Source organism: Podarcis cretensis (genome assembly GCF_951804945.1).
Source record: "Podarcis cretensis genome assembly, chromosome: 16".
NCBI classification, from domain to species: domain Eukaryota; kingdom Metazoa; phylum Chordata; class Lepidosauria; order Squamata; family Lacertidae; genus Podarcis; species Podarcis cretensis.
Window position 1 is genome coordinate 17409892 of NC_137186.1, and position 21225 is coordinate 17431116.

The following is a 21225-nucleotide window of genomic DNA, read 5'->3' on the forward strand; positions in this document are numbered from 1 at the left end:
AGCCCAAGTGGCTCTGCTCTGTCTCCACAGTTAGAGGGAGCGATGCTTCTGAATCCCAGTTGCTGGAAAAGGCAGGTTTGCTCTTGTGCTCAGGTCCTGCTTGCTGGTTTCCCATTGGGACCACTGGTTGGCCACTGTGAGAACAGGATGTTGGACTAGACAGGCCATTGGACTCATCCAGCAGGGCTCTTCTTACATTCTTATGTCTTGGTCTTGGATGAAATTGCCATCTTTTCAACTTAATCCCTCCCCAGCCCCAAGCAAAGTCGACACATTCTTGGTTTTGACTTCTTTAATTAGCCTTTTTTTTCTCTCCTTTCGGTTTACAAGTTAAATCAACAGGAAACAATAAACCATTTTTTTCTCGTCATATAATATATATATATATTTATAAAAATCAGTCTTGAGAATTAATTTAAAAACAAAAAGTCCTTTGTAGCGATCACTCCCTCTTCTTTAATGTTTTCTATTAAGAGGTGTTATTGGTCAGCACAGCAGGATTTAATTTTTTTAAATTATCTTTACAAAAAACAACAACAACCCAATGTGTCTTTTTCTAAGATGTTTTGGAAAAATGGGAGTGGGGTGGGAGAGAACATCCATTGAGTTTTACTTCTAGAGATGGGGGAGGATGCATTTGCCATCAGAAAGGCAGCATTTGAGGAGGGAGCAGCATTTTACTGTATCAAAACTTGTTTTACCCAAAATGGGTTTTCCACCCTGGATATGTACATACATACCTCTCCCTGAAATAGTTCAGGGATTTTGAGGTGTGCATGCAATTTTCTTTTTATAAGACGGGGAAGAAAAGGCAGCTCATTCACAAACTCCGTAACCACTCCTTTCAAATCATATTCACCTTGGGCAGAAAAATTTCTGCTGTGTAATCTGCTCTAGGGCTAACTCTCCATGGGTCACCAAATTGGGTTGAAATCCCTGCTTGTTTCAGTGGAGTGTGTTATGGTGTAAAGTCTAGAGCTGTAGCCTAATCAAGCTAGCTCCAGGACTCCTTTAAAAAAACAACAACCCTGGATTAAATCTCCCCCCCACCCCGACAGATATCTTTAAAGAAAAATCCCTAGCTTTGGTACAGAAAGGAAGTCACTAGATTGAGTTAAAAATAAAATTTCCACTGCCCCTCCCCCAATATACAGCAGGGCCGTCTTCATTACCTGCAAACTATAGGTAACACCATAACTTGGGGGAAATTCTCCCTCCAATAACACGGCCAAGCCTGGTTGGGCAGCCAGGAGGAATCGTGTCTGCTTCCCAAATGTCCTCCTCATCATTTGAGTAGCTTTAGGGCAAAATTTAGAATCTGAGAGGCAGTCGTTCCATTTACTGTCCTCTAGGAGGCAGTGTGTCGACATATTTTTACAAAGCAGCAGAGGCTCTGCTTGGAATGTTAAGGGCCACAATATTGTAATGCAGAATTTGCGGGTAAAACACCTCTGGGTGTTTTGGGCTACAATTCCCAGCCTGTGCACCACGGGGCTGATGGGAATTGTAGTCCAAAATATCTGGAGGGTATCAAGTTGTCAGATGTTTGCAATATCTCAGTCTCCTGCAAACTGCAATTGCATTAACCAGCCTTCCCAAGGCCTGTCTCGGAGCGATGAATTGTTGTGCTTTAGCAGCTTGAATCATTATAAAGATAAATCAGGGGCTTCTAGATGTATTCCCCAAAGGAAGTTCCCCTGTTTTAGCATTTGGGTCAACATTCTCTGGAACTGAAGGTCCTTGGCAGGGCGCAACCATTTACTACTGAAGTGCTTTGTTTCCTGCCACAACTATGAACCCTGAAACTGTGTGTGTGTATGTGTGTGGGGGGGGGGCGGGGACCTGCAACCGGTGTATGTACAACCGGTTTGCCAATTTGTAATGTAGAGTGTTCCTTTAAAGAGGCATTAGAAAGTTTGTTCTTTGTGCTGTGTGTCACAGGGAGAGAGGAATGCCTGTCTTGGTAGCAGATTTGTGTGTGAGAGAGACAGAGAGAGAATGGGAAGCGGGGTAGGTAGAGTGTGTCTTATCCAGATAAAATACTGGATTCAAAGTGTGTGTGACCGGGGGGGGGGGGGAATCCCTGATGAGGGGTTAAATCCACAACTCCAAGGACACCAGGCACACAAACCTGGTGCTGGGACACATGCAGTGTAAGAATTCTGTGGACTCATATGGACTGTCTTGGGTTGACAGACCTTCCTCCTTCCCCTTCTCAAGATGCAGAGGTTGGCCAGGAAAGCAGAAAACACTACTTCTTGCCCTGTGCGCAGAGACCCATGGAGAAGCAATAAAATAAAATAAAGAATAATTTAAAACTTATTCTTTGCAAGGAGAGGGGGGCAGGCTCCACCCATTCCCAAAATAAATAAAGTTCAACTAAACAGAGGTGGGGTGGGGTTCGGAATCAGCCACATCCCAGGTATTCATGGTACCCGAACTCTCCGGGTCATCCCCCGCTCTCCCCGCAATCTGAATTGAAGAAGACGCCCTGTGGGGCAATAAGAAGGTGGTCCTCCCCCTGCCCCATCGCCCATCAATGAGGAATGATCAAGGCCACAGATCAAGCGGCGGTCCCCAGGGGGGGAGCTGTGACCCAGTTCCCGGTGCCTCTCCCCACTCTCAGGGCGTGGTTTCCCGCTACCCCCTCCCCTCTTACCCGCCCACAGCCCACTCCAAAGTTAGCTTGGTGTGGCCTTTCCAAGTCCCTGAAGTTCCAGGCATGGCTTTGATTGGAGGAAACCTGGAGTTTGGTTGGGGGCAGCGATACCCCAATGTAACCCCACCCTGCCACACCATCTAGCTCTCTGAGGAGCCGCCGTCTCCGACATTCAGTTCCTGGGTGTTCTCAGCCTCCTCCGGGATGTCCTGCATCCTCTGGAAATCTGGAAACCAGGCAAAAAAGACCTTGAAGTGGTGGATAATGGCCGTTAATGAAGATCAAAAACAGTAAAGAAAAAGCAGATTGACTGTAGAATGTGGGTCTTTTCTGCAGAGACAACTTGGCTCTTACACCTGGACGTTCACATCAGATTTTTATCTGCGTGCAAATTTGGCCAAATGTTTAGAATCTGAATCTAGAACCTCAAAATGTAATATTTATACATGTCCAAACTCAATACTGCACAGTCTACATTTCTAGGGCCAAGAGCATTGATACCTTGAGAGGGAGGGGAAATCTCTCAGTTTGGTATCAGCTGCAAATCTGATGAGCATTCCTTCATCCATGTCATTTATAGAGCTGTGGGACAACACCAGGTCCAAGACAGAACCTTGTATCTTAATTATTGTATTTTATTTGTTGCTCTATGCAGGGCCACCCAAAGAACATATACTGATGGATATCTGTACAGATATGGAAAATAATCAGGTAAGTAAATAAATAAGTGCTCAAAGGGTAAGGGAAAAAAGCTACAGGACCATGACGAAAAGGTACCTACAAAAGATTTTACTGGCTTAGGCAACAGGATACTTGGCTGGCCATGCTAATGAAGACCTACCCCTGACTGCTGTTCCATTTAAAAGCAAATCCCTCTTTTATTTTCTTTTATTTAAGGCCACTTAAAAATTAGCATTTCTAAGTGGTGTATATAAAAATAAGCCATGCGGAGAAAAAAGTCACCGTAAAGCTGAACACCACCTTCAAATGCCTGCTGGAACCAGAAAGTCCTTGTCATGCGCCTGAAGTTTAGCAAGTTGGTTCCCTGTCTAATCTCTATTGGGAGGGAGTTCCACAGGCTTGGACCAACTGTGTGGCTTCTAGCAGTTACGACCTGTGCATCTGAGCCGTGGGGGGCCACCTGCAAAGAGCTTGGTGATTGGGCAGGGATCTGAGGAATCAGGAGGTCCTGGACCCAAGCTGTAAAGTAATGCAAGGCCCTTGAACCTGGCCTGGCGTCATATGGGCATATGGGTTTGGCTTTGATTTTAATCTCTCAGGAGAGCCTAAACATAGGGAAAGCTTGGCTATCCTCCCTTGCAGGGGAAGCTGGATGACATCACAGCTTGCAGCATCTCCAGAGAAAGACCTTTCATCCCTCACCTCTTGGGCTCGAAGGGGGAGAATGTGGGTGGGCAACCCCTCCTCCTTCCTCGGGGAGCACCTCCAGATCGTGGTCACCCTCCTGGAGTCTACCAGGCGCACCGTGGTAAGCCATGTCATCCCGCTGACAACCGGCGAAGGTCTGGTGGAAGGAGTGGCTGCCAGGAGAGAGCAGGTCGCCTCCTCGGCTCTGCTGTCAGAAAGAGAAGAAGGGGGTGAACCTGGATCAAAGCCTCAAAAGGATGCGTTCCGACGAGCTGTTGGCATTATGGACATACCTTTCAATATTGTGGTTTTATTAATGTGGGTTGTAGCCAATTACAAATAATGGGCACGATGGACCCAAGTCCATTCAATTCAGTGGACCTACTCTGAGCAGATGCAGTAAACAACCCTGGGTCTTTGTTACTGCTAAGCTGCCTTGGAAGGATTTTGCAGAATTGTAGAGTTGGAAAGGACCCAGAGGGGGTCTTAGCTAAAAGGTAGGCTATAAATAATTATGCATAAATAGATTTAAGCTTCAAAGAGACTTACGTTTCCTTAAAATGGGCCCCCCCCCTTGCAGAGCTCAGGGAAGGAATAAGGTTTTCCCACCTCCAACTCAGGCATCTCAATGGGGGAACCTAGTATTTTTTATTTTTTTTTAAAGGACAAATGGGGGGGGGGCAGAAGCACAAAAACACTGAGAGGGCAGGATACAGCCCACAGGGCAGCTCCCCATCCTGCTGTAACTAATTGATCTAACACTCCTCCCCTGTTTATTTTGCCACCATTTGCTCTATTTTCCTACGTTTTTAGACTTGGAAACCCTCCATTGGACCCTACTGAGATTTTATTGGGATACCTGAAGGGAAATGGCTTAGGGATGGAAAAAGAAGTACTTTATTATTCGTGGATGGCAGAAAATGTAATTCAGTCCCAGCCAGCATGCCTTTTTGCACTCCCACCATCCTTGGCCAGTCCAAACTGATGGGAGGCATCTGGAGAGTGCTGGGTTGGCGAATACCAGGCTGACCGGAAAGATTTCGAGCCCAATGGGAAGATGCGCTTACCGGAGGTGGGGTGAAGCTTTGGTACAGAGCGTCGCCTGCAGGCAAGCTGCGCCTCCGAGGCTCCGCCCCCTTGCGCCCCCAGGCCGCCTCCAGAGGTTGCCGCAGAGCCACCATCTGCCTGCGCGCTTCTTCCGCCTCCTGCTCCTGCCGGGCCCTCTCCTGCTCGCTCTCCCGCAGACGGACCTCCAGGGCAGCCACCTCCTGCACTTTCTCCTGGCAGAGCTGCCGGCAGCGGCTCAGCTCCTCCTGTAGCAGCGTGTGCTGCTTCTGCAGCAGCGAGAGGTCGGTGGCCTGCCGGTCGGCGGAGGAGGAGCCTTCCTTGCGTGAGTTGGTCCGGCTCAGCCTCTCCCGCCGCTCACCGGCCTCCTGCAGCTGAAGCTCCAGGAGCGAGTCCTGATGCGCCACAACACCCTGGAGGGGAGCAAACGGAGAGGCGCCATTAGCAGGAGGCAGGATAGCCTAATCGGCCTTGTTATTGGCTCTTGATATCCAGAAGGGCACTGCAAGGCTGTTGTGCTGCCACAGTCTTGCATCCTGGCCAGCTACAACAGAGGTGAGGATGACAAGCCAAGCATTATCCTGCCATTATTGAAGAAACTGGCCTCTGGGGACTCAAAACCAGGCTTTCCAAAGCTGGCGCCCACCAGCTGTTTTAAACTGCAGTGCCCAGCAGCCCCCAGCAGCATTGCCATTTTGGACTACAATTCCCACCAGTCCCTGGCAATACAATCCTGCTAGCTGGGGCTGATGGGAATTGTAGTCTGATACATGGAAGGCATGGGGTTGGTTGGGGAAAGCTGCTGAAAATGTCTGGACCTCCTCAGGAAGAGAATTGCATAACTGCAGGTGCAGGGCAGTATACAAATCTAATATAACAACAACTGGATTGTGAAAAGCAAGTGCGTTCTGCTCCTGTTTTGCCTTCCTGGGGCTGGTCACCTGGTTCAGCAACAGGCCGTTTTCTACCCTTCATATACTGCATGATTGCATCTTACATGGTGGTTCACTTTCCAAGCGTCCTGCGTATAAAAAAAAATGTGCATACCCTAAACTAAACTTTGGACCTGCCCTGCAGTCAGACAGTTGGGGGGGGGGGAGTGAAAGACTCCTCAGCACTTCCAGAGTCTCCATGCAGAGCAGACCTTGCCCCCCAAGCAAGGTGGAGAGCTTAAAGGCTCTTTTCGCGCTTGGATCACGTGAAGCGGACACAGAGCAAAAAGAGCTTTCAAGTTCTCTGCCTTGCTTGCATTGAACTCGTGCAATTTCAATCAGCCAAGTTAAATGCACCTAAGATGCAACTGTGCTGTACCCAAAAATGCAAGCTCTTAGCAGACGCAGCTCTGAAACAAATGACATCCTCTTCGAACAGGAGCCCTGGAATGGAGGCTAAAATCACACTGACCTGCAGGTTGTGAAGAAGGGAGTACAGAGTCCTGAGCCGCTGCAGCACTTCCTGCGGGGTGGAAGGACAAGGCAATCAGTCCGACAAGGCCGCGCCACCCCATAGCCCCCGGCCCCGGCCCCCTGCCCCAGGTCTCCTCTGTTCCACTCACCTCCTGTGGTACTTTCTGTTGTAGCTGATTGCCGTTCCCATCCTACAGTAGGGATGTAACACAAACTGTGTCAGGTGCCAACTTGGAAAAACTGGCCAGGAAATCACATATCCACCTAGCTCCATATTGTCTACACTGACTGGAAGCTGCTCCCCAAGGATTACAGGTGTGGGACATCTCCAGCCCTACCAAGAAGCACCAGCAATTGAAACCAGAACCTTCTGCAGGCAAAGTAGATATTCTATCAGTAAGCTATGGATATTTTTTTTTCCCCTTGGGGGAAAAAATCTCCAATGGAGATCTTAAAGCTCTTGAGATGTTTCAGCTAGTGAGGGACAAACCTCTTTTGGGCTTGCTTGGCGGAAAAAATATTTGGTTTTTCAAGCTTTCTTTGAGAATACTGGTGGTGGTGAGAGGGTTCCCTAGAGGTAAGAAATGACTTTGCAGCTTCTCCTTAATTGAGATCATTTCCTGCTTAAATGAGATCATTTCCTGCTTGGGGAGGCAGGAGGGTGTTGCTTTCTCCCAGTTCAGTTTGCTCCATCTTGACCGAGGAGAACCTTCTGCTCCATTCTAGACTCCAGGCCAGGCGCAGAGCTCAGGCACGAACTCCCCACCAGCCACACCAAAAGACTCACCCGTTGATTTGAGTCAGACTCAAGCCTGATGAATTCGAGAGAGCCGTTGATGGTTCCGGTTTCGCCATCTGCAGGAGGAAAATAGATGAAACCAGGTGAGAGTGTGGATCCCTTTCCAGGCACCTTGATCCTCCCCCCCCCCCGCCCCTGCAAATCTTAGCTCCCTAAACTCCATGCAAATTTAGCCAGCAAAGAAAATCAAATTGGGGCAAATTCATTTACTATCCAAATTTACACCAAACAGAGGTCGCTTCCGAATGACCCATTTATTGAGCCTTCACCCTGGAGCTTTTAAGATTATATTCTGATTTTCACCATGAAGGTCTCAAAAGCAGCTCACAACAATAAAATATACAATATGCAAAATTTAAAAACATAAACCTCAAAAATTTTAAACCTCAAGGATTTATAACTGCACAAGGTTGTCTTTTGGATTTTTCTGTTTTGATTCATGCTGGTTTTTATGTGTTTGTTTCTTCATTGTTCCACCTTGCTTTGAGGTTTTTTGTGTGAAAAAAGCAGCCAATAAGATTGATCGATAATAATGAAAATAATTAATTGCACAACCCAATTTTCCTGGTATGTGACTGAATCCTACCCATGAAACAGTGATAGTCTGGAAGGGGCGACAGGAGTCGCTCAGCACATGGGGTTATGAATTCCTTCCCTAGGACTAGCTCAGCAGGGGAGCTGCTCTGCCCTGTAAGGTGAACTTTGGGGTGGGGGATGGACTTGCTAGGGGAAACTGGCAAGGAAGAGGGGCACATACTTGTGGAATTGTTGGGGTTTGGGCTGGAGCACCCGTTGGGAGCCTGGCTATGGTTCTGGTCTCGGTCCCAGCTGGGTCCCACGAAGAGATCTTTGAGAAGTTCCACTGCGCAGGCATTTTGTCAGTAAAGAGAGAGATTGGGGGCGTGAAGACAAAGGGAAAGAGACGCAGATTGATTACTGAGCCATGTAATATTTGACGGAATGTATTAATATGTACAATAAATCCTGATTACCAACATTGTCCCCCTGATCTCCAACCAACCCGTCACACTTTATTGCAGCCTTTGTCAACTCAGTGTCCCCTGCACCCGCTGTTTTGGACTACAACTCTCACACTGCAAAGCATCCTCACCTGCTGCCTGAGCAGTCTAGGCTGCCAGCCGTGTCTTCCTATGGGACAATGCAAGCTCTTGGGAGCTCAAAGAAGCCCATTTGTTCTTTCCTCCCTCAAGCCACCTGTGGTTTATGGACACCCTATTTGTACCTCCTGCAACCCCTCATCGGAGGCAGGAGACTTGGGCCAAGGTGGGGAGTGTCCCTTGAGTGCAGCAGCTTGCTACCTTCTTTGACGGCCTCCTGGATCAGCTTCTCGCCCTGGGGGGTGTCGGACGACTCGGTGCGGAAGAGGGTGCGAGGGTTCACGCAGCTCAGGGGCCCGTCCTCGCTGCAGCTCTGAAGGGCCAGGATGTCTGCAAAGAGCCTCACTTTATCCTCCAGGAGTTCGGAGATTTCCCGGTCGCACTGAAGTATCTTATCTGCACGAGGGAGGAAGAGAGATGGTTGCTGGGGGGAGGTGGTGGGTAGCAGGAACAACACCCTTTCCTGGAGGTCTTGTTTCGTTTGCCCTACCTTTCATCTTCCGCAGAGAGGCCTCGTTCTCTGTCTCAATGAGGGGGAAATCGGCCCGGTCGGGGCAACTGTAGTGGGCAAAGCGACAGCAAAAAAGATCAGTTTAAGATTCCTGGCAGAGCAAAGGATGTAACTTGCACCTTTATGCAGGAAGCTACATTCCAGCCACATAAAAGCCAGAGGAGGAGGGGGCAGAGGAAGGCACATGAGGGTGTGTGCCCTGGGGAGAGACCCAAGGACTGGGGAAAGAGGCCTGGAGGGCTGCATTTGGTTCCTGGGCCTGAATTTGCCTACCTTGGTTTACCATGACTGGCGATCCAACCTGGGACTTTCTGTGTATCAAGTAGGTGCCCCACTGCTGTGCTATAGCCCTTCCCCTAAATAATTTTTAAAAAACTTGTATCTTCCACTGGCATGCATTAGATCCAAACCAGACTTTAGGAATTCTCTTCCTCTGACACCTGATGCAAAACGTCCTAATCGGCATCTCTCAGATTGATGTGCAGACTGTAATTTGAATTTTGCACTGCTCCAAATTTGGTGAGATGGTATTTGGCACACACACAGACAGAGATACACACACAAATGGTACCAAAATGCATTAAAAAATGTGGGTTAAAAAAAAAAATTAAAGTGTACATGCTCAATGAATGTGAAGTAAAATCCATTGGGGGGGGTTCTTTAAAAAACACACACTGATTATTGTGGAAATAGGATGGAGTGGGCTTATGAATGTGAAGCTCAAGCAAATTGGAAATAAGTTGATCTATCCAGTAGTCAATAAAACCAGCTCACCTTTGCCATTCATTGTTCTGTTGCCCCTACTACTGTTAACCTGTGGGCCAAATATTTGCGTAATTTATGCATCCACAAATACAGAAGGGGATTTTCTGCTGCACCTTCCAACCTGACAAGATGCCTTCGGCTTTTGGGGGTGGGAGGTTTAGGGGCACCTGCTGCTCTAACGGGTTATGCCCCTGTGGTCCAGAAGAAAATGAAAGAGTGAGCCATGCCCTACCATTTTGTGAGATTTATTGAGATCTCCGGAAAGGGTTGGTGACTCCAGAAACACCTTTGTATCTTCTGAATATTAAGTTTTTCTTTTTGGGGGGTAACATAGTTATAGAAACAGTAGCTAAGTTCCTGTTGACAACAATGTAGGACCGAGGGGGGGGGGAGTTATTTAGGGGAAGGACCATCATTCAGAGGTTGAGCCGCTTCTCTGCACACGGAAGTCCCAGGTTGAATCCCTGGCACCTCCAGGGGAGGCTGCGAAAAGATCCCAGTCAGTGTGGACAATTCTGCGCTAGTTTTTTCCTGATTCGGCAGAAGGGCAGCTTCCTACCTTCCTATGTTTATCCAAAGAAAATGTGGCCGTGTTTCACCATCTGCTAAGAGACTGATCGACAATCTTGCCCTTCCTTTCATACGCTGATGGGTGTGGACGTTTTTATTGTGAGGTCTGTTGGCTGGATCAATAAACTGGCTGATAGACCGACTGATCTGTCCATCCCCACAAGAGCCTCCGACCAGGAGGGCTGGGCCCCATCACCCACAACACTCACAGCTGGACTGCCTGCTGGATGTGCCTCATCCAGGTGTTGCGCTCCTCGCGGGAGGCGGTGTGCACCTCGTACATCTCTGGCGGGGTGTTGCTGAGGAGGAACATGCCCTTCTCTTGGTTGGCAATGTCTCGCACAATCAGTCTTTGGAGGGAGATGACAGAAGGCTTGTCCTGGGAGAGAGGGAAGAAAGTCAGCGTTTGTGGCGCCTTTCTGGTTGTTGTTTTTTAATTCATTCCAACAGTCATGCCCCACATTTCATCCAAAGGGGTTTACATGGTTTCCCCCCTTCCCTGATTTTAACCCCACAACAACCCTGTAAGTTAGCTTTAGGCTGAGAGGCAATGACTGGCCCAAGGTCACAGGGCGAGTTTGGACTCACATTGGAAGTTTGGACTCTGCTTCAAGCAGAGATTGGGTAGCCATCGGCCAGGGATTCTTTAGCTGTGGTTCCTCTATTGCACAGGGTTGGGCCTTGGGGTACATTCCAGCTCTACGCTTCTATGATTGCCCCATCTCAGAAATGCTTCTGGGCTGACATCATGTTGTCACGATGCAGCAAATCAGACATTTTAGAGAAGCATGGAAGCCACTTAGAGAGGATCCCACTGATTTCCCCTAACTTCTTAAAAGCTCTTTATTTCCACCCATCCCAGATAAGCAAAAAATGTAGATTTTATTCCTTCCTTTTGCCAAAGATTCCTGATTTCCTGAAATTTTGGCTCAAGTTAACCATTATCTTAGCAGATGTTTGTGAGAGACAGCAAGAGAGTGTGACTCTCTTCCCCTACCATTTCCATTTTTCTACTTTGTATTTTTGTAAAGACTGCAAGATGGCTCTCGTAACGATTTGTTGCCAATCCTTAAGTCACCTGTGCATCCCTTATCATGTGGTTTAAAAAAAGAAGAAGATTCAAAGGAACCTGTCCCATTTTCAGGGCAGAACCCTGTCCAAGGTAGTGTACAACGAACATCACTAAAACATATTAGAAACATATAGAAGAGCCCTGCTGGATCAGGAGAGTGGCCCATCTAGTTAGTCCAGCATCCTGTTCTCACAGCAGCTAACCAGATGCCCCAATACAAAGCCCTCAAGCAATACCCAAGCACAAGAGCACTTTTCCATCCTGTGGCTTCCAGCAACTGGTATTCAGAAGCATTTACTGCCTCCGACCATGACAGAAGAGCACAGCCACTCTGGCTAGTAGCCATCAACAACCCTCTCCTCCATGAATTTGCCCAATCCTCCTTGAAAAACACTCAGGTTGGTGGTCATCATTGCCTCCTATGGGAGCAAGTTCCCTAGTTTAACTATGTGCGAAGGGCTTTCTTTCGTCTGTCCTGCTTCCCTTAGCCAGAGTATCCAGTTTGAGAGGCTGAGCCCTTTACACCAGGGAAGAGGCACAGCCCACAGAGCATCTCTCACCAGGGTGGGGAAGGTGTACTTCTGATCCTTCTCCTGAAGGAAGATGAGAACATCTGTCATCAAAACCACCAGGACGTCTGCAAGAGAAAAGGGGAAGAAACAAGGCGTTAGGGGCTGAAAGGTATTTTGGGTTGTTGCTGCACATTCAGTCCCTCGCACTCCCCTATCAAAGTGAAGATCCTGTAGAACCACTACCCAGCACTGCTGTTCTGGAAGGAGATAACGAGGTCCCCTTTATTATCCTGGCTGTCACTCGGATCCTCCGTTCTCAGAACTGCCTGCCTTGGAAGGGGTTACATCCCCCTGGAAGGAAAAGGCTCACACAACTTGGGGGGTTGCTACTGGATTCTGCACTACCACTGGAAGCTGAGTGGCTAAGAATGCCTTTTTACCACTCCATCTGGCTTACCAACTATGGCCCCTTTTAGAGAGAGATGAATTGGCCACTCTACTCCATGCTCTGGTAATTTCCAGAGCATTGGATTATGGCAATGGGTTTTCCGTGGGGCTGCCCTTGAAGACTACTAGGAAACTTCAACTAGCCCAAAACGCAGCAGCCACATAGTTAGCTGGGTTTCTGTTTGGATCTCGTATAACCCCTGGTTCAAAACAGCTGCACTGGTTGCCGGTTTGTTTTTGGGCCCCAAAATTTGTTTTAAACTCTTTTTAATTTTGCATTGTTGTGTTTTAATACCGTAACCTTCCCTGGGACCTTAGGGTGAAGGGCAGGTTTATAATAACAACAATAATGGCATTCTTTCAAACTGCGACGTGCCTTGAATATGCTGGCCAAAAGCCGATGTATAACCATAGCAAATACATATAGAAAGCATGACTGCGCCTGTTCATAATCAGGGATTCTTTTTGCCATCTGGGAGATCCCCCTCCTTGAGAGCCGCATGCCACTAGAGGGCAGCAGTGAGCTACACACACAACTCCACAGGCTCCACCCACCTTTGAAGCGCCCGGTGGCCGTCTTCCAGAGCATGCAGCCATCGTGCACCAGCTTGCGACGCAGCATCTCCTCTTTGCAGAAGGGGCCGTGCTCCCAGGGCAGGTCGGCCTTGGCACGCCCATCTACCCGCCCGTAAATCTCCTGCAGCCGCGCATTCTTCTCATAGTCGTGCACTTCCTGGTCGACGGTGGAAATGAGTTCCTTGATCAGAGTCAGGGCGGTGCTCAGGTCCCGCTGGTCTGCTTCGTTCCCTGGGGTGGGGGAAGGTAGGTGGGGAGACCATGATCAAAGGCTCGGTTTGGTTATTGGGCTTTTTGGCCACAGGGAAAACCCCTCTTCCAATCAGCTTATGCCCAGAACCCATTGAAGCCTCTCACAGTTGCTGCCTCCCAATCGCATTGCAGATTCAATGCCCCTCTGTCTCGCTCACTTCCGGTTCCTGGGTCTCAAAGGGGTACCAGACCTTGCCCACATTCGGCAGGGCTATAAGCATCACTAGACCATTCTGAACAAAGCAACACAGCAGGCTCTGGGTATCAGTCTTAATTTTCTCTCCCCCACCAAATGGCTTTACTGAGCTTGGGAAGTTCATCAAGGTTACATTAGGATGGTTATCAGCAGCTGAATATTAATTTATTATGTCCTGGGAGCTGTGTACAATTCCACTTTTGGTAGAATGGTACCAAAGGACCTGGCAGGTGATGACGATGAATAGAGTATCTAGGTCCGATTTTTGTGCAGGCACTTTAAATACCATGCAGTGCATCTTGAATGAACCATCTTCCTTAAATACAGTATATATGAAAACTGCATATACCCAAATCCTTGGAGCTGAGGGGGCAGAGAGTATGGCCAGTACTCCCAGAGCCCACATGCTGAGCAGGGCTTGTCCAGCAAGCAAGGCAGAGAGCTTAAAAACTCTTTCCACATCAGGTAACACAAGCAGAACCCCGTGTGAAAAGAGACTTGAAGCTCTACGCCTTGCTTGGGGGGCCAAGGTGTGTTTGGTGTGCTAGCTCTGGAAACCAAGGGGTGCTTGTGTGTGACCTCGCAGGAACTCAGATTGCCCAAGAGATCTCATGAGATCACCCCAGAGTCATTGTAGAGACTGGGCCTTGCCATACAAGCAGGCCCAGCACAAAAAGAGCTTTTAAGCTCTCCGCCTTGCTTGCATTTAACTTGTGCAATTTCAACCAGCCTGCCTTCAACTGTGCAAGTTAAATGCATGTAAGACACAATTGTACTGCATTACAAAGAAAGAAGATTCCTGATGATTGATTGCATGCATAACGAGGCTACAGAAATGCTTCAGAGAGTTGATATTGTAGGCATTAGTTGATTGTTTGATGGTCATGATTAAGAGAAAAAGAAGCCAACTTTTTGCCCCTTTGGTGAAAGGTCACCCTGCCCTCCATTCTCTGGTACCTTTGGAGTTTTGCAGGATCCGGTCGATGAGCCCGGGGTACTTGGTGATGCGCTGGGTCACCAGAAGGATGCACTCTTGAACCCCATGCCGCCTCAGCACCGTCGACCGTGTCAGCCTCTGGAGAAAGGGGCAGAGAGGGGCAAAAGGTCACACTGGGGAACAGGTTTCACAGCCTTGGGAGGCGGAGTTCCCATTTGGGGCGGAAGGGGGTGAGGTGATAGACCTTCCCAGCGGGAAGGAAGGATGGAGAGTCCCTTTACCCGGATGAACTGCTGGAACCGCTTGTCTCGTGCAAAGAGCTCCTTGTAAAGCTTCACGGCCTTAGTGTGGCGGCTGCAGAACTCAGAGTAGGCCTTCTTCATCTGCTCAGCGCTGCTGCCTGAAAACTGGAAGGCAGAAGTGCAAGGAGGTGAGATCACAACAGGAAGACAGGCCACAGCTCAGCTGGAAGAGCACATGCCTTGCATGCGGCAGGAGGGCCCAGGTTCAATCCCCACTAGTATCTCTGGGTAGGGCTGGGACTCCCTGGGACTCCCTTGCTTCAGACCCTGGAGAGTCATTGCTGCCAGTCAGTGTAGACAATACTGAGCTAGATAAACCCATGGTCTGACTCAGTACAAAACAGTATCCCATGTTCCTGACATACTAGCTGGGCAGGGAGAAGGGAGATAAGAGTTGCTTTCTCCCTCTATGCCCCTCTATGCCACACACCCCACTCCAAATGGGTGCCAGCAAGAATGGCGGCTGCTGCACCTGTTGGATGAGGATGTCCCCCAGCCGGTTGATGACAAAGTTCTTGTTGCTGTCGGCGGCCAGGGACTCCTTGCGGCGCTCCAGGAGCTGGACGAGGAAGCGGTCGTGGATGTCGCTGAGCTCATCTACGCAGGGGAACATGCTCTGCACTAGGGCCACGTCCATCTGGAGGTCCTCCAGCATGCCCTTGCGGAAGAGGTTGGTCATGATCTTCAGCGTCTGCACGTGGTGGAGTTCTGTCTGGATCAACTCTGCAGGAGCAGGAAGAGGGAAGATATGAACCGGTTTGCATTGGCATAGTATAGGCGAAAGAAGATGGGGTGGGGTGGGTGTGCCAGGGCTCATCCACACTTCTGTTTTGCTTGTGACTTCCAGGCATGCGTCCAAGAGGTTTTTCATTCGCCCCACCTATTTCCCCTGGGAAAAGCCGCTGTTCACTGCTGAATTGCAGCAAACATCAGTCGGGTTTTCTGTGGATTGACGTTTGCTCCAATTCAGCGATAAATGGTGGGTTTTCCCACAGAAAGTGGAAGGACACAAGAAAAGCCTCTCAGACCTGTGCCTAGAAGTCAGGAACCAAACGGAATAAATCATGCGACAAAGGAAAGCGTGTAGGAATACTGAGTGCAAATAGCACAATTCTTTTAATCGGTTCAGAATTCAGATGGTAGCTTGTGTCTGAATGTTCCACCCACACCGGAGTGTTTGTGTGCCATTAGGGAGAATTCTGTCTCCTCCCTTTTTTACTTGCTGGGTAGTTTTTTACTTGCTGGGTAGTTTTATTCATTTTTTTCACAGGGGAGCATTTAAATATGCAATTTCCCCTTCCTCCTGCATGCGGAAGTTGTGCAATCCCAGGAGGACTGTGCCACCTGATCCTTCTAAATGTTTTGCTCGGCTCATGGTGTCAGAGGTCTGGGTGGGACCTCTAATCCTCCTTTAAGGTTGTTATTCTGGCCAACAATAAACCCAGCCCCAAAATCAAAACAGTAGAAACACCACTCAGGGGGTTGTATTTGGTTTGAGACACTTATCAAGGAGGATCCTAACAATTTCTGTATGCCTCCCTGCAAAGAGGCTTACAAATACCAGGCAAGGCTTAAATTCCACAAACTCTGTATACCAATTTCCACTGGGGGGGTCGAAGGAAGGAAGGAAGGAAGGAAGGAAGGAAGGAAGGAAGGAAGGAAGGAAGGTTATTTCCCATTCCCAATGGCTGTGAGCTTCAGGCTAAATGACACACGATATTAAACATGTGCTTTAAGGCTTATCCTGCCATCAATTTGCTAGTCCTTAAGATGCTTCAAGATTCTGTTGGTTTTGTTGGTGCAGACTGACACAGCTACCTTTCTGCATTTCATGTGTCTTTCAAACTATATATTGCTGGGAAGACATTGACTGGCTGTGACTATGCTTCTCCTTCCAAGGTGACATGGCGTTTGGGACCCATTGCTTTCAGAAATCCTCAGTAGCTGGGGTGGAGGGGTGGCAAAAGTGGCACAAGTCCTCACCGTAGATGACATCTTGGCGCTTCATGACTTCCTTTTTGTGCTGCTGCAAGAAGTTATTGTCAACTGCCAGGCTCCAAGAATCAGCCTCAAAATCCTTCTCGCCAGTCTCAAAGTCGCTCATCAGCTGGTTGTATATGACTTCAGCTCCTGGAGGAAAAAAGAGGGGAAATGTGTTTGTGCATGTGGAAATGACTTTGATGAAGGAGGGGAGGAGGGAAGAGGATGAAAGCCTAACTGAGCCTCGAGGGCACGCAGAATATGTGAGCCACTGGACACTGGGAACTATCAAACCACAACATGCACACAGAATAAGTGCATCTGGGGTTGTGGTCTTGGAACCCAGGTCCAACTCACACAGAGACACTGGCTCTGATGTCCTCTCCCCAAGACTTCATCCAGGAACGCTGTATGCTTTGATTGCTCAGAAATCCCATGCAAAAAAAGGGGTGGGGAGCTCAACCACAGAGACAAAGCAGGCAGGTTTGATGTTTACAATCAAGAAGTGTATAAATTTTATGGAGGGAAAATAAAAATAAATAAATAAAAGCATCTGGGGATTCAAGGTTGACAAACACTCAGCATTCTTAAAAACAGAGCCCTCCTAATTTGTCAGGCAACAAACAAACAAACAAACAAACAAACAAACAAACATCCAGCCTGTCTGTTCTTATTTGTGTTAAACTCACCCAGATTCCTAGTTTTCTACACATATGCACAGAATATTGGCACAGGATTTCATCACCCACACCTCCCATCTCACCTTCGTCGATGAGGGACTCGACTGAGAGGGTCCGGTTGCGCATGTTCAAGGAGTCAGTGGACTGGGACAGGATCCTCCGGAGGCCCAGAGGAGATTCATCGTTGAAATTCCTGGACAGAAAGAGGAGAATTTTCTAAACCAATACAATTGTTGCTTTATCATCTTTTTTAATACACAAAACAACCCTTTGAAGTAGTTGAGGTTGAGATAGAGAGGGGTTGCCCAAAGGTCATGAGCGATCCTAGTGAGTTTCAAGGAACCCGGCAGGAATCGGAACCCAGGTCTTCTTAGTACAAGTCTGATAAGAAATACAAGACTGACGCTGTCTATTACAAAGAGGGTTCAAGTTTTGAGAATATTCCTACAGGGAGGGTGGGGAACCCATAGCCCTCTCCAGGTGTTCTTGGACTAAACTCCCATCCTCCTTGACCATTGGTCTCCATTGGTTGGGGTGGACGGGAGTTGGAGTGTAGCAACATCTGGAGGGCACTGGGTCAGGAAAGACTGGGCCAATGTAAGTCAAGAGACAGATGACCTGCTCCACAAAGTTTGCAACGTAAATCTGGGCACACAAGGGAGAGATTTGTGCTTTCTCTCCCCACTAGTTTAAGAGCATAAGGAAAGAGCCTCCTGGATCAGGCCAATGAACCATAAAGTCCAGCAACCTGTTCTCACGGTGGCAAACCAGGGAAACTCGCAAGCAGGACCGGAGCAAAAGAGCCCTCTCCCCTCCTGAAGCTTCCAGCAACTGGTATTCAGAAGCATTGCTGCCTCTGACTGTGGTGGCAGAGAACAGCCATTGTGGCTAGCAGCCGCCGCCAACCCTCTCCTCCATGATTTTCTCCAATCCTTTTTTAAAGCCATCCGTTCAACTTACCCTGCAATGTTAGTGGTGGAGACACTTTTGGAAAGAGACAAGGTGGGGCGACCCCGGCGAGACCCCAGCAGGGTCTGGCGGAAGCTCTCAGAGGGGTAGATGGCAGAATTGGGGCGCTCCCTGATGGTGGCTGGAGATTTGAAAGAGAAACGGGGGTGATAAGAATTGCAAGACAGCCAAAGGACAAGTTGCACCATGCAATTCAGGCAGCCGATAATGCCCCACCGGGTTTCTACAAACGACTAAGGGTGCTGGTGCTTAAGACAGGCTGGAGGCAACACTTCCATCCCCACTGTATACAGAAAAGATCTCAGAGGCGTGGCTTTGACAGAAAGGCACTCTGCACATGTTCAGAAGCACCCGCTATTTTCAGAGCTGGCCAAAGAGGTTTCAGGGCCACACTTTATCGAGGGGTCCATTAGACTAAAGTGAGCCTCACTCTTCCCCTGCCCCACCCCAAACTGGGAAAAGCACCTCAGAAGCAGTATCTCCCCAGCTGCCCTCTCCTCTTCTCAGCAGCACAGGCCCTACTTACTAAGGCCCCATCCGCAATAATAATGAAAATATTATTAATAATGTAAAGCAGCAGCATCTTGCTTTTTAACAGATACTTTAGGGAAAGCCATGACTCTTTAACTGTCAGTCCCACTTCCCAGAGAATTCTGGGGATTGTAGTTCTGGTAAGGGAGTAGGGGTTTCCTAGCAACTCTCAGCACCTTTAACAAACTACACTTCCCAGGATTCCTTGGGGGGAGCCGAGACTGTTTAAAGTGGTATGATACTGCTTTAAGTGTATATCACGGGTGGGGCCTTATAAGGCAGTTCCTTTAGCAGAGGAGAACTGCTTCCGCAGCTGACTCCCTGCCCCGCTTCCCCTTCCTGGCGTAGGATTCACAGCTCCACTCACTTTTGTTCCTCAGGGACACCGTCTGCAGGGCTGAATTGTTCTTCAGCAAGGCTGCCTTTTGCTGCTGCAAGGGGCGGGGGCGGAGAGAAAGAAAGAGAAAAACGATGAGCAGCAGCTGGGCCATTGCAATAAAGCTCTGGTGGAGGAGAAAGGGGGTGGGCTTTGAAGTATCTCCTTTGTGCTTTTGGGTGGTTCGCTCTGGAACAGGAAAGCGAGCACCGTAGCTTATGCTTGTCTCTATTTCTTGGTATCCATATCTGGTAAATTACTGCTTTTGTGTTTGGGGGACAATCTCTCAAAGTGCTGCTACCGCAAGCAGATTCCCGAAGGCTCTTATTTATTTATCTTTTCAGCTGCCTTTTCAGTCTGTGCTCAAGTCAAAACTTTTCAGTCAAAACTCAGCATAGGAACATTGGAGGAGCCTGTTGGATCAGACCAAAGGGGGCTCATCTAGCCCAGCATCCTGTTCTCACAGTGGCCAAGCAGATGCCTGTGGGAAACCTGCAAGCAGGATCTGAGCACAGGAGCCCTCTCTCCCCTCTTGCGGTTTCCAGCAACTGGTGTTCACAAGCACCGTCTCTGACCACAGAGAAAGAGCATAGCCATGCTGGTCAGTAGCCATCACAGCAGCCCTCTCCTCCTCCATGAATTTGCCTAATCCTCTTTTAAAGCAGTCTAGCTTGGTGCCTGTCACTGCCTCCAGTGGCAGCGAATTCCATAGTTTAATGACTTGCTATGTGAAGAAGTACAAAATGCCATCCTGTAGTAAAACATTCAAAATCAAAACAAACGCCGCCACGTTATAATATAAAACCCATTTCAAAAGCAGAAGCAGAAAAACAATAAAGCACACACACACAATTTTGGCTGGCATCCAACTGAAGTAGGCAGGCTTTTAAAGCTTTTTTTTTTTAAAAAAATACTGCAACTGAAAGGGGCCCTGAGGATGACCCAGGGATGGCCTGAGCAGCTCAATTCTGTACCAGTACCATGCAATACCCACTCCAAAATTGCAAGAAATAAACCTTTTAGGCACCTAACACTTTGGAACTCCCCGCCTATTGACATCAGACAGGCACCTCCTTCGTACGCTTTTCAGCACCTGCTAATGACATCTGTGCTTAGACAAGCCTGTCCATATGTTTAGAATGCTGATGTGTTTTTAGTTTATTGCTGGGTTTAATTTTTTAAAATGTTTTTACTACTTTTTTTTACTAATAACTCTCTTGTTTTTTTCTTTTGGTAAACCGTTTTGAGGTATTTTTCTCCAATTAATTGATATGTAAATTTCATGAAATAAAATGAATATAAGTAAGTAAAATACTGTAGTATGAGCCACAAGCTGGTTAAAAACATTAGTCTCTCATGTCCCTACCACCCTCCTCTTGCTCATGGCTTACAAGAGTTCCCCTCTCACAAACACATCTACATGAACACACTCACCTTTTGCTTGACTTTAGTGCAGTTGGGCAGGGTATCTTTGCAGCGGTTGTGAATGGTGACATTGCAGGCTGGAAGGGAAAAACAGAGGAGGCATGAGTGATAAAGAGACAAGTGTCAATTGGATGCTCAGATTCATCCACTAAATCAAAAAAACCGAACATCATATTTTTTAACAGGCCCTTTCAGCTGGGGGGACCAAGCAGACAGGGCTTCAACTGAGCCAAGCTCTCCACTAGGCCCCCATCTTGCAGTGACATGATAGATTGAAAACGAACATAGGTTTGCACAGGCAGAGTCAGGGCTGGCCCTACCATTAGGGAGAGTGAGGTCATTGCCTCAGGCGGCAGAAGCTGGTGGGCAGTGGCTATAGCCCCTTGGCTGTTCCCCTGTGTGTAACAGTGGTGACCTGCCACAAGATTACATCTGATTCTATAGCTACATAAAATAATATTGACAGCCCCTACACTAACCCTCTGCTCTGCTTTGAGGTTCAATGGCCAGCTTCTATACATATGAAATGGAGGGAAGGGGAGCCATCCTGCTCTCTGCCTTGGGCAGCAAAATGTCTTGGACCAACTTCAACCATCTCAGACTCTACAATTGGCAGGTGAGGTCACGGTGGGGGTAGTGCTGCCTGGCTGGCATTGACCCCCGGCAGGGTCTTCTCAGTGGCAGCTCCCTGTTTGTGGTGCACCTGTCT

General features: G+C 48.3%; 1 protein-coding gene across 11 annotated transcripts in view; it reads right to left on the bottom strand.

The window, feature by feature from the left end:
* Positions 1-274: 274 nt before the first annotated feature.
* Positions 275-21225, bottom strand: part of ARHGEF2 (Rho/Rac guanine nucleotide exchange factor 2) — a 111951-nt gene continuing 91000 nt past the window's right edge. For 10 of the 11 annotated variants that reach the window (XM_079956442.1, XM_079956440.1, XM_079956441.1 and 7 more), the window contains 20 exons: positions 20526-20593; positions 19083-19146; positions 18176-18305; positions 17299-17408; positions 16539-16685; positions 15028-15278; positions 14535-14660; positions 14274-14391; positions 12848-13099; positions 11894-11970; positions 10471-10640; positions 8906-8973; positions 8617-8811; positions 8055-8159; positions 7286-7353; positions 6648-6689; positions 6497-6547; positions 5095-5505; positions 4043-4235; positions 275-2885 (listed from right to left, as the gene is read on the bottom strand). In XM_079956442.1, the coding sequence (XP_079812568.1) occupies positions 2800-2885; positions 4043-4235; positions 5095-5505; positions 6497-6547; positions 6648-6689; positions 7286-7353; positions 8055-8159; positions 8617-8811; positions 8906-8973; positions 10471-10640; positions 11894-11970; positions 12848-13099; positions 14274-14391; positions 14535-14660; positions 15028-15278; positions 16539-16685; positions 17299-17408; positions 18176-18305; positions 19083-19146; positions 20526-20593 (2732 nt within the window). In that variant the 3' untranslated portion in view covers positions 275-2799. The remainder of the gene's footprint in view (positions 2886-4042; positions 4236-5094; positions 5506-6496; positions 6548-6647; positions 6690-7285; positions 7354-8054; positions 8160-8616; positions 8812-8905; positions 8974-10470; positions 10641-11893; positions 11971-12847; positions 13100-14273; positions 14392-14534; positions 14661-15027; positions 15279-16538; positions 16686-17298; positions 17409-18175; positions 18306-19082; positions 19147-20525; positions 20594-21225) is intronic. The other variant, XM_079956434.1, reaches the window with a different exon arrangement.